The sequence below is a fragment of the Atractosteus spatula genome, chromosome 21 (assembly GCF_055471065.1).
Source record: "Atractosteus spatula isolate fAtrSpa1 chromosome 21, fAtrSpa1.hap1, whole genome shotgun sequence".
Lineage (NCBI taxonomy): Eukaryota > Metazoa > Chordata > Actinopteri > Semionotiformes > Lepisosteidae > Atractosteus > Atractosteus spatula.
Genome location: NC_142726.1, coordinates 11215977 through 11227469, shown reverse-complemented (window position 1 = coordinate 11227469; position 11493 = coordinate 11215977). Strand labels below are relative to the sequence as shown.

The window sequence follows — 11493 nt, the reverse complement described above, 5'->3', positions numbered from 1 at the left end:
GAGTTTCAATCGCGTATTAGGATAGGACTGCAGACATACTGTACCAAGTTGCTAGCGGGGCTGTTTGTGAATTAGGGCTCTAGTGCAAGAAAATGATATGATCTGATTAAACGTGTTAGGGTTGTGGCAACATTTGGTATACTAACGACCGGTTAAAACGAATGACTTGTGGCTTTTGAGACTTCATTTTGTTGTTTTTTTCAGCGTGGGCATTTATATGTACCGAGAAATCGTATCATTCTGCGAAGTTACCGGTTTCTTTTAAATATTTGCCGTTTGAAAAGTGGTACAGACGTTTTGGATTAATTCTCCAACCGAATAACAAAATGCATCGTTTTCAGGTAATGGCAAATAGGTCTTTGATTGCAGGTGTTTTCGACCACTGCTCGTGTATTGTACGAATGAATGCTGTGAAAACACCTTGCAGTATACAGCCCTTGAAACTCAAAAGACACGTTATTGAGCTGCAAGGAGTTAGGAGGCTGAGCACGGCGGAGGCATCTGTAGCTGCCAGAGAAAATGGCAGAATTCGCGAGAAAATCTTGACGATGGAGACTATGAACCCTCAGATAAAGACAGTGGAATATGCGGTGAGGGGACCTATTGTCATCAAAGCTGGGGAAATTGAAAGAGAGCTGCAAGAGGTAAGTGGATTGTGCTTTCTGTAGTATATCCAACGTAACTGTTGCCCTCAGTGTGTGGTTGGAAATAACCAATATTATAGCTACGTTAAATATAGTTGTTCGCCGTGGTGATTTAAAGGCTAATGAATTAAACGTTAAAATAAATTAAACTTAAATGACGTTTAGTAGATACTGGTCTATTAATTAAAATAACTAAGGTGTGGTTTATCGTAACACCGTTAAGTGAGACGGAAATGAAACTTTTATTTAATTATTTTCCTTAAGAGTGTATTTACCGGTATGTGGTTGCATCATCTGAAATGATGCACTTGCGCGACAGGAGCTCAGTGCCGAGACGACACACCCACCGCTCTGATTGGTGCAGTCGAAGGAGTTGTCTCCTTTGAAGCTGCCCACTGCGCTGTTTGGTGTTGATGACGGGCCGAATTTGACTGATTAATAAAGGCGCCCATAATCATGGATCGCCTTGTTAAGTCTAAAACTACCAAACTACCTTCAGCGTGGCCCAGTTCTGGCACCTGCCAAGGCCCGCTTCGCTTAAAATACCGAAGCCTTTTCATCTTCAGATTGGACTGTAAGTAAGCCGCTGGCAAGCGATGGTTCTGACCACAGTGCCAAAAGGTTTCTGAAGTAATCCGATTTTGCTAATAAAAGCACGCAGTGTGCTTTTCATATCCATCCCCGATACTGAGTAATAGATGCTTACAAACAGGCACGCGGTTTAGGTAGCAGAATAAGACAGTATTGGTTTTAATGAAATATTCCGCAAGCATTTGTCACAAGGCAGTTTTATTGATTTGAAGGACGAAGAACTGCCTTTCATATTCATAACATTTTTATGATCTACAACTTGTAACACAACTGCAGGAGAACCTGCTTAATGACGTGCTAGCTAACGAGCTAGAAGGGACTGATTACCGTCTTCTTGTGTGTAACCTTTCATATGTCCTAATTAGGGTTATTGAACAGTGAAATAGAAGGAAAACAGCTTTCGATGAGCCTCTTTCATTAATTTGCTAGTTATGCGTGATTAAATAGTTTAGCACTAGTGAACAAGACACAATATGTCTCTGTCATTCACCTAAACTGAAAAGCGTGAAGCGAGTGTATTTTGGAAGGGAATGTATTTGAAGACGATTGTGCTGACTTGATCCAGCGAGATGCAAAGTTTGGATTAGCCTGCGGTGGAATTTACCCAGGAAGATACCCAAGCTCTCTGAAATATGCTCATGTCCTTACATCACTACTTTAATATGGAGGAAAAAAACATTTCTCTCCCCTTGAGTCTGATTTTTTACATATATGGGTTTCAATAGAATTGATCTGGGCATGGTTAGAGAAAAAGGCACTGTATTTCCTAGTTAATCATCGATTTTGATGTATGAAGCAGTTTTGTTCTGCAGTGTATTGCCTTATTATAGTGTAATGTTGACCAGTAACAGTAAACCAAGATGGCCTTGATTGGGTTTTCTTCATTCATTTATGATTTGTGCTAGTATCCTAATGCACTTTTCTTGAGTATGCTAACAAAGCCTGGATCCCATAAAATGGCACCAAAATATAACATTCATATAACAAAGTAACAAGTCATAAGTTTATTCCATGCTGAAAATAGAAGAAAGAAAACACGTTTTGGCAGTGGAACCTTCTTCAGGTGTCAGCCTTCTTCAGCCCACCTGAACTATATAACAAAGTATACTTTTTCTACCATTAAAATTAGTTGAGTTAGCTTTAATGCTTCTTAGTGAATGCTTTTGTATATGAGTATGTAAACCTATATCATATCAGTTTTTACCTTTTCATAATAGATTTCGTAAACCCTGACATTGATTGTGACAAGTACATCTAGCTTGTGATCTGTAAGATGTTTTTTTCTTTCCTTCCACAAGGATAAATAACTTTAACATGCATTTTGTAAAATAACATTTTCTTTCTAAAAAGAAAATATGAAGTAGTCTAGTACAGCTCATGCCCAATGAGGCAGTTAGCATTTCAAAGGGGAAGCTAAAAATAATTTAACAGGTGAGTTCCCAGCTTGGCAGGATCCTGGTTAACTTAGGATTTAAATTTTGCACTGAAGAAGCTGGGCAGAGCAGCAAGGGTTTAAATATCTGATCCTTGTAAAACCTTTTTCAAATGAGAAATTCTCTTACAGGGTGTGAAGAAGCCTTTTACAGAAGTAATCAAAGCTAATATTGGTGATGCCCATGCCATGGGACAGAAACCTATAACATTCCTACGCCAGGTAAGAATTATATATAGTCTCTGAAGCATGTAGATTTAAAAGAAAACTTCTATTTATCAAGGGGACTTCTCACAGAGTTTACAAAAGTCGAAGATGCACAGTAACCCTATCAAAAGCAGTCACAAGCCAATCCAGCACGAATCAGTTGTACTCATTCAGCAGCTCTCTTCAGCATGTAGTGATGTAGTCCCTTTCTGGAATTAATTGGCTATTTTTAGCAGATGTTCCATCTTCATATGTATTAATGACTTGGATTATTTTTCATTCTGGCTTGTGTTGTTAGATTAAAAAATACTGACACAAACAAAACAGGATATTGGGTGGAAAGAAAGAGTGCAGCAAAGATCAAATGAAAATGTTTTTAGCCAGTGAATATTGAACACGTCATGTCCGAGAACTAGGTTTTGACGGTACAAAAATTCAGTGTATTTTTTCTGTTTTGCTTTGAAAAAAGTTTCAGAATTGTCCTTGACTTTAATATACCTAGCCTTTTTTAGTCAAGAGACTTCTTTTTTTAAAGGCATCCCCTAGAATATGAAATTGTAACTTGAGCCTTTGTCTTTTGCCTTTAAACATAATTAGTTATACATTTCATTCACTGTGCTGAAATTCCATATTTGGAGGAAAGCCATTTTTTTAAAGCCCCTTTTCAAATTCTGCCCGTCATAAAGCTACGGAATAAGACTATTGGATGAAATTTCCAGGATGTAATGAGAGATCCCTGGGATGGGCCTGCTCATTGTGAGGGGATGTGTGATTGTTTAATTCTTGCCATTGAATGATGGGAATGTCAGGTTACCATGGAGTTTCCAACACAATGGTGTCCTGTGCTTTAGCAGTAGAACAAAAGCCTAATGTAATGTACTGTATTCAGGTCAGCCTCAGAATGGGGTTCTTTATAAATAGCTTCCAGAGAATATCACAATGAAGTAACCTGGAACTTGGAAGTGCAGTGAAATAAATTCTGTTCCACTTAAGACTTATTATGACGATATTAATACAGATGTTAGTAATGTACACCGTATTATGTTTCTGATCTTTCTGAAGATATTTTGCTTCAGTGTCTGGTCTCTTCTTTCTTTCCTTTAGCAGTAGGCAAACAGCAGTGGTGCTGTTGTGTTGTTGCAAGGAGCACAAAGCATTAATTTAATGCTGCAGTAGGTGTTCCTGCTGCCTCACCACAGAGCAGAGCCTTGATTTCAGTCCACGCCCCCTACCCAGCACTCCCCTGCACGCTCCCAACTTGGGCTAATACAGAACACCAGTAAGAATGTCCAGGGCTGCTTTGTTGTGAGTGAAAAGCTTTTAAAATAGCGATATTGTCTTTTTTAGTACATCATTATACCCTAGTCTTTTCATTTACTTCTAATGGAAATACCTTATTTATTATAGATGGTGTCCTTTTGAGAAGTTAGCCTAATAAAAGGCTTTCATGAGTGCTTCAAAGAATCATACAGGCAGCTAACCATCTAAAATTAGATGGGCAGCACAGTATAATTATTCTTTCTTTTTCAGAGAATAACGGTACTTAAATGATGCAATGTCCCTCATTTCTGTTCAGGTCGTTGCTCTGTGCACATGCCCAGAGCTGCTAGACAGCCCCGCTTTCCCAGAAGATGCCAAGAAAAGAGCTCGTCGCATTCTCCAGAGCTGCGGGGGAAACAGCTTAGGTGTTTGTTCATGTCTTATCCATTTCTAGAGCTGTAAATTAATACACACTCAAAAGAGTTTTGTTGCAGATATCTAAACAAGTTCTGGATTAAGTAAAACCAAGTCTTCTTGCTTTTGAGTTACCCCCATTCTCCCCTATTTTGTACGGTGTTCATGGAGAAGCTAGAATTCTCAGGAAGATAAGAGGTTTTGCAAGTAAGTGCAAAACGTCCACTTATGCATTATGAGAAAAAGTAACAGAATACCTTTAGATAAAATACATTAGAAGTAGTTGTTGGTTTTGTAAGATTGAGGTTTGTTTCCCAGAGATGTGTAGTGTTGAGAGAACATTTTTTTTAATAGCTGGTTTGTTTCAGGGTCATACAGTGCAAGTCAGGGTCTAGACTGTATCCGAGAGAATATTGCACTGTATATGGAGCAGAGAGACCGGGGTGTTCCCGCCAACCCTGACAATATTTACCTCACCACCGGCGCCAGTGATGGCATTGTGGTAGGTCTTTTTTCATTGTTGTGTGAGTCTCCTTTATAATGAAGTGTTCCAATATGAAAGGGTGATTTATAGTATGTAATGCAAAAACGTTAGGCTACATTGATCTAATGTTAGGCTCTTACATTGATCATATGCTTGATTATTAGTTTAATTATTTAGTAGCCAGTAAGTCAGGAATGATTAGAGAAAAAACATACAATTATCACATGCAATATGTCATTTAAATACTATTTGCATTGTTTCCTTTCTATATTAAATATAATTTCACTTATTGTTTTAATTACACTCCTGTTTTTCGTCCTATTACTGTATGTATCTGAAACAAACAGTCTTTTTATACATGAAGGCCAGCTTTAATTACACACTTTGAAATATTTAAATATCCAAAATCCGGTGGTAATTTATTGTCTTGGGTTTTTCTCAGGGTTTGTATGAAAAATCCTAGTTCTAAAGTCGTATTGGTCAGGGAATGTTTGTAATGTGTTCAAAGGAGATAAAAGCTATACATAATGAGTAACGTTTTGTGTTTAAATAACCGAACTGCAGCCTCTTATATGTTCTTTACTTATGTGGATTTATTGTAGAGCATTTTGAAGCTGTTGGTTGCCGGAGAAGGGCTCTCTCGCACTGGGGTGATGATTCCAATTCCACAGTATCCTCTTTACTCTGCCGCCATTTCTGAGCTGGGGGCAGTGCAAGTGAACTATTACCTGGATGAAGAGCACTGCTGGGCCCTGGATGTGAATGAGCTTCACAAAGCTTTAAGTGCGGCTAGAAAGTATTGTAATCCTAAAGTGCTTTGCATTATAAATCCAGGAAACCCGACAGGTGTGTGCTTTTAATTGCTTTAAACTAGGTCCTCCCCTCCCACTTAATCTGTGACTGATAGAAGTGCCTTCATTTTTTTTATTTGCCATCTTTGAAAATGGTCATAATGAGTCTTCGGTATGAATTTCCAGAGGGAGTGGCGTCTGCTAGTTTTGTGTTCCCACCTGGCTAGTTAATGGAACAGTTCTTTGACATAAACAGGACTTTTCTTAAGATCTTTTATAGCCTATTTCTCAAAGCATTCATTTTATTCAGGATACTGTACAGTTGTCTACAAAAACACCTTGAAGCCTGATTAGAAGTATTATAATTCGACACTTCCCTAAAATAATTAGATCATTGTATGTAATTGAGCTCAGGTGCAACAAAAAACAGAAGATACCAGGCTCTCCAGGGTGAATGTTTAATGTGTAATGTTGTCTGTTTATACCTTTGTAAAACTGTCTTTTTCACTTCACTTCTTTCTCCTTGCTTACTGCATTTTGTTCCCATCGGCAGTACTTTTCTGATAAATATAACCTATTGTTCTGTTGATTTTTCTAGGTCAAGTTCAAAGCAAGAAGTGCATTGAGGATGTTATTCATTTTGCTTACGAGGAGAAACTTTTCATACTGTCAGATGAGGTAACTGACCATCACATTAGAATGATCTAGTAAATACAAGAATAGGGTGTGTAGAGGGTCCAGTCTAATCTTTCTCTTATAGTTGAAGCCAAGCCATTTCAAATGAGGATAACAAGATAGAAGACCCCAGTCACAGAAGGAATGTGGTTACATGACATGCTTCTGTCATGTCTCCACATGAAATTCAAGAGTCCTAATAGTAACAGGTGCTGTTAGATTTCAAAAGGGAAACATGCTTCAGCCGTCTTTATTTTTACAGATATTTAAAAATTCCTTTCCTTGCTTGAATTGACAGGTTTATCAGGACAACATCTATTCTCCAGAGTGCCAGTTCCATTCCTTTAAGAAGGTCCTGTATGAGATGGGGCCAGAATACTTCAACACAGTTGAATTGGCTTCTTTCCACTCCACCTCAAAAGGTTATATGGGCGAGTGAGTATTTGCATTCCTACTATTTCCTTGTGTTAGCATTTCCTATGTAAACAAGCAGGGATTCTGTACTCGTGACATATAAAAGGGATCATGTTTCATGCACACCATTTGCAGAAAACCACAGCTTTCCAAAATCTAGGTGGTGCTGAGGCCAAAGACTTGACAGTCACAAAATGACCACATCAGTTTGTTTTTACCAGCTGCATTCTTTCTCCCTGTTTCCCAGGTGTGGCTTCAGGGGAGGTTACATGGAGGTGATTAATCTGGACCCTGAGGTGAAAGCCCAGATGGTCAAACTGCTTTCAGTCCGCCTCTGTCCTCCAGTGTCTGGCCAGGCAGCCATGGACGTCATCGTTAACCCTCCACGACCTGGTGAACCTTCGTTTGAGCAGTTTATCCAGGTCAGCCTTGAAAGCATCATATTCCTTTGGGGGTGATTTTGTGAATGTAATTCAGATTCTTCATCCCACAAGTTCTACACCAGATTTTTTTGCAAACTGAGGCAGAGAGAAGCAGAATTGTGTTGAATGACGATTATTGTGACAACACTGAGTTCTGATTCAAAACGTTTCAAGCAGCAACAAAACATTTAAGCAAAATACTTCAATGTACCAGATATAGCAGTCATCTGTCTTAAAATTCTTAAAGGACTCGTATTTCTTTTAATAATAACCACAGCTGGAACCGTGACAAGTGGTGCACTGCTAAAATTAATGTGGGTGATTGCTTTTGATTGTTCAGGAGAAAAACGCAGTGCTGAATACTCTTGCTGAGAAGGCAAAGCTGACGGAGAAGATCCTGAACACACTTCCTGGGATCAAGTGTAACCCTCTGCAGGGGGCCATGTATGCTTTTCCCAGGATCTTCATTCCTCCCAAAGCAGTGGAAGAAGCCAAGGTTTGCCATGCCTTCTAAATCTCCCCTTTGCACATGACATACAAATTCACTTCAGCAGTCTGAAAAATGAGTCAAAGAAAAGGAAGTAAGATCAGTGTAATCTTGGCTGCTACGCCATGTTTTTGATGCATTATCATAAGTGAATGCTGCAGAGTTTTTTTTGTGTCAGGTGTATAGCTTCTAAATCTGTTCTAGTTTAGAATTTTGAAGAATGCTGAAGTGTTTGGATGTTATTAATGCAATGCCAGTTCATTCCCACTGTGTCTTGCAGGCATTAGGTATGCCCCCAGACATGCTGTACTGTCTGAAGCTACTTGAGGAGACTGGGATATGTATTGTGCCTGGCAGTGGCTTTGGACAAAAGGAAGGAACCTACCATTTCAGGTAATTGCGTAGGTGATTGAGGCTTGTCCTCATAATATAACTGTCTTTTTGTTCACTATGTACTATAAATATTATTCATTCTGTTAAAATATAAACGGGTATTGTAAATATTTGTTTCCAAATCTCAGTGTTTTTAAAAGATTTCCGTTGCTTAAAACAAGAAAACATTCAAAGTGTTTTATATTATGGTATGAGTACTCAAACACTCAGTATTTAATGCAGCTTCAGAACTTATGCTTCATTTGTTTCATTTCTCCCCAGAATGACAATCTTGCCACCAACTGAAAAGCTTAAATTGCTACTTGAGAAAGTCCGAGATTTCCACATAAAATTTCTACAGGAGTATTCGACCCTGGACAGCACTCCAAGATGAACAGTCACAGGAGAAGAGAGCTGCTTTAGTATTAATTATCTGGATAGTCTGAGAACACTAAGACTACTAACAATAGAAAAACATTTTAAAAGACTCCATGTTAAACATTTTTTCCCTTACGCTCCAAAGGATGCCTGAAATACTGTAATATTGAAGGACATCTGTGCCTTGGTCAGACGTTGGAGTGTGCTGTACAGTAAGTGGATAATAAGGTCCTGAAGGAAAAGCATACATTTAATAGTTGGTATTTAGACAATTCGAACACTACATTTTAACTCTTATCACCTGTGCTTGATTGAGCTGTGTGTTAAAACGCCTAAGGAAAATTACGCAAATAATTTCTCTCACTTGGTTCCACATTTTTAATCCCTCTGAAGATATTTTTTAATCTGTTATCTGTTAATTTTTTTGCTGTTCTGCCTCAGACTCCTAAAATATTAATCCAAGTTTTCCAAATGAAGTACTGTCAGTTTTTTTTTTTATTTCTACTGGATCTATTTATAAAAAATATTTTTATAGAGTTTAAAAAATGCTGTACCTCTCAGAATGGTGCCAAAACCTTTTCTAAAACCTTACAATGTACAGTACATTCTGATACAGCGAGTATCAGCTACAACTTTTAAATAAATTGAACAAATATTGAATGTTTATGAAAACTTACATTCTTAAAATATAAACGATAATATTTACTGGAATAGTCATTTATATTTTAATATCTGTTTACAATATTTTTTTTAGCATGCCTATTAAAAGTGCTTTATATGAAATTCTTGAGGCATGTAGAACTTCTTTACTGCATACCAAGATATCCAAAGTTTTCAGCTATGATCCTATTTATTCTTTCAGGAAGTAAGATGTGTTATTTGTTAAAAAGGATAGGTATGACTACAGAAATGTGTACATATACAGAGAGGCATTAAAAACGCAAATAAGTACTGGAAACAACAGAATTTGTTGAGTTTTAGTAGTTTTTGGTTTACAAAAGTGCTGAAAAATTCTGAGTGTGAACGATTGCCCCTCATTTTTTAATTGTTTTTTTCTGTTTTGCATGCATGAAATAAATACATTAACTGTGAAAGGTTTTTCAAGGGGACTAGAGTCCTTTTTAATGTCTATGACTGGAAAAAGCTTGCAAATGGATGCAAAAATGCATTTGCAAATTTGTACTTGATTCCAAACTTGTACATAAAAATTCTACATGTGGAAAAGGATATAAAAAGTCTTCTGTAACAACAGTATGTTTGTCTATTCCTGTTAATAGGTTCTTTAAAAGCAGTCTTCCCAACCACAAAGCCCCATTCTCCCTAGTTAGTAATGCTGCAGACGGCATAATTAAAAGGTACATTCTTTTAAATATAGGTTTAATGTAATGAAATGCTTGCACAGTCATGACTGCACACCTGGATATGAGAAGAAATGTTTTCAAATCCAAATCTGTCACCTTTAGGGTGTGTACAGATACGGTGATTGTAAAGTACTCTTCACTCTGTTCTCACACACCATTTTCGTAAAAAGAATGCTGGTCAGGACATAGTGGGAGGATACAATTTCCTGAACTGCTTTGTGTCACTTTATAGAGCAGTGTTTACAAGAACTAATAACAAGCTAAGATGTGCTTCAAATTGACCTGGTTTTCAAATTGACTCCAAAGGTTTTCAAAGAACCAATTGTGTTTTATCATGGTTTTCTACATAAAACATTGTATAGTCATACAATGTTTTACCGACCTGACACAAATGAAAGGCAATTCAACGCAAAGAAATCGGGATTTGCCACAATGATTGCCCCGTTCCATTCAATGTCAGGAATTCTGTATTTCTTCCTGCTATTCAGTGTTTTCTGAAAAACTAAGGTGCCTTTATGTTCAGTGTAGCAGCATTATATTGATCGGTGGAGACATAGAGCATTAATTTTGGTTCTTTTAACTCACATCAATTGTTACTGCAAAGGCTACAGACAGCTACTCTAGGGTAAAAGTAATATTTATCCAACTTTATCTGTAAACCTCTCACTACTCTTCGACATTGTCGCTATTTGTTATGGAGGAGTGGCAGTCTGAGTTTGTGTTCTTGAACAGGAAAATTAAAAGTAAAACTTATCACAGATCAGAAAATGGACAACATTAGATATTTGGATAACTGTGGATTAAATTGAACAAAAACCTACAGAAAAAAAAACGACAAATAAAAACTTAATTTCCATGGGCTTAGAAAAATGAGCAGGCAAATGTCTTAGATTAGTATGCCCTAATACTATTTCCTTGTTCATGGATTGCTTTTTTAGATTGACTGTTATACTGCTGGAGAACCTTAACCTTGCTTTCTGTTTACATATTTGTCGGTACATGTTTAGATAATTGTAATCTTAAATTTATTTTTTTAAAACTTAATATTTGTAATGAGGTTTTTGCATTGCTTCTATCAGTTGTTTCGTAAAATAAAGTTTTTGCCGATCATTTGCTTTCTAAATCGTTCTGAAACGTTGTTTGTTTTCCTTTGAACTCTGTTTACTTCTCGGACTGTTGAGTAAAAACAATGAAGATTTATTGAACAAAACTGTTGTCCAGTTTTTCTGTTGTGACTCATTCAGTATAAACTCCCATAGAAAAAAGCCTATCTACTCCTGGCTGGAGACACTTGGTATTGAACACACCTGGTGTAAGCCTGGCTTCTGTTCCATGCCATACTGGACATTGACCTTTCCAATGATTTTAATGATTGACTTTGTAATTTCTTAATTTATCCAGATGCCAAGATCACGTAGATAATTAAGGATTAGCTGGAGTAAACCCTCTTTCTCACTACACAGATGACTGAATCAGCTGTCTTATTGAATTGATATCGTACATAAAACCTACCTCCTAAATTGATTAATACCATTTCTTTAATTTCCTCCCATTTCTTCAT

The 11493-nt window shown here is 37.3% G+C and overlaps 1 protein-coding gene across 1 annotated transcript; it reads left to right on the top strand.

The window, feature by feature from the left end:
* gpt2 (glutamic pyruvate transaminase (alanine aminotransferase) 2) lies at positions 1-11142 on the top strand. Its single transcript, XM_088938571.1, has 11 exons — positions 1-644; positions 2800-2889; positions 4451-4559; positions 4917-5050; positions 5635-5878; positions 6422-6501; positions 6797-6933; positions 7160-7334; positions 7675-7830; positions 8102-8214; positions 8476-11142. Exons 1-11 carry the CDS (start codon positions 327-329, stop codon positions 8585-8587), a joined length of 1668 nt encoding a protein of 555 aa, XP_088794697.1. The 5' UTR covers positions 1-326; the 3' UTR covers positions 8588-11142.
* Positions 11143-11493: the final 351 nt, after the last annotated feature.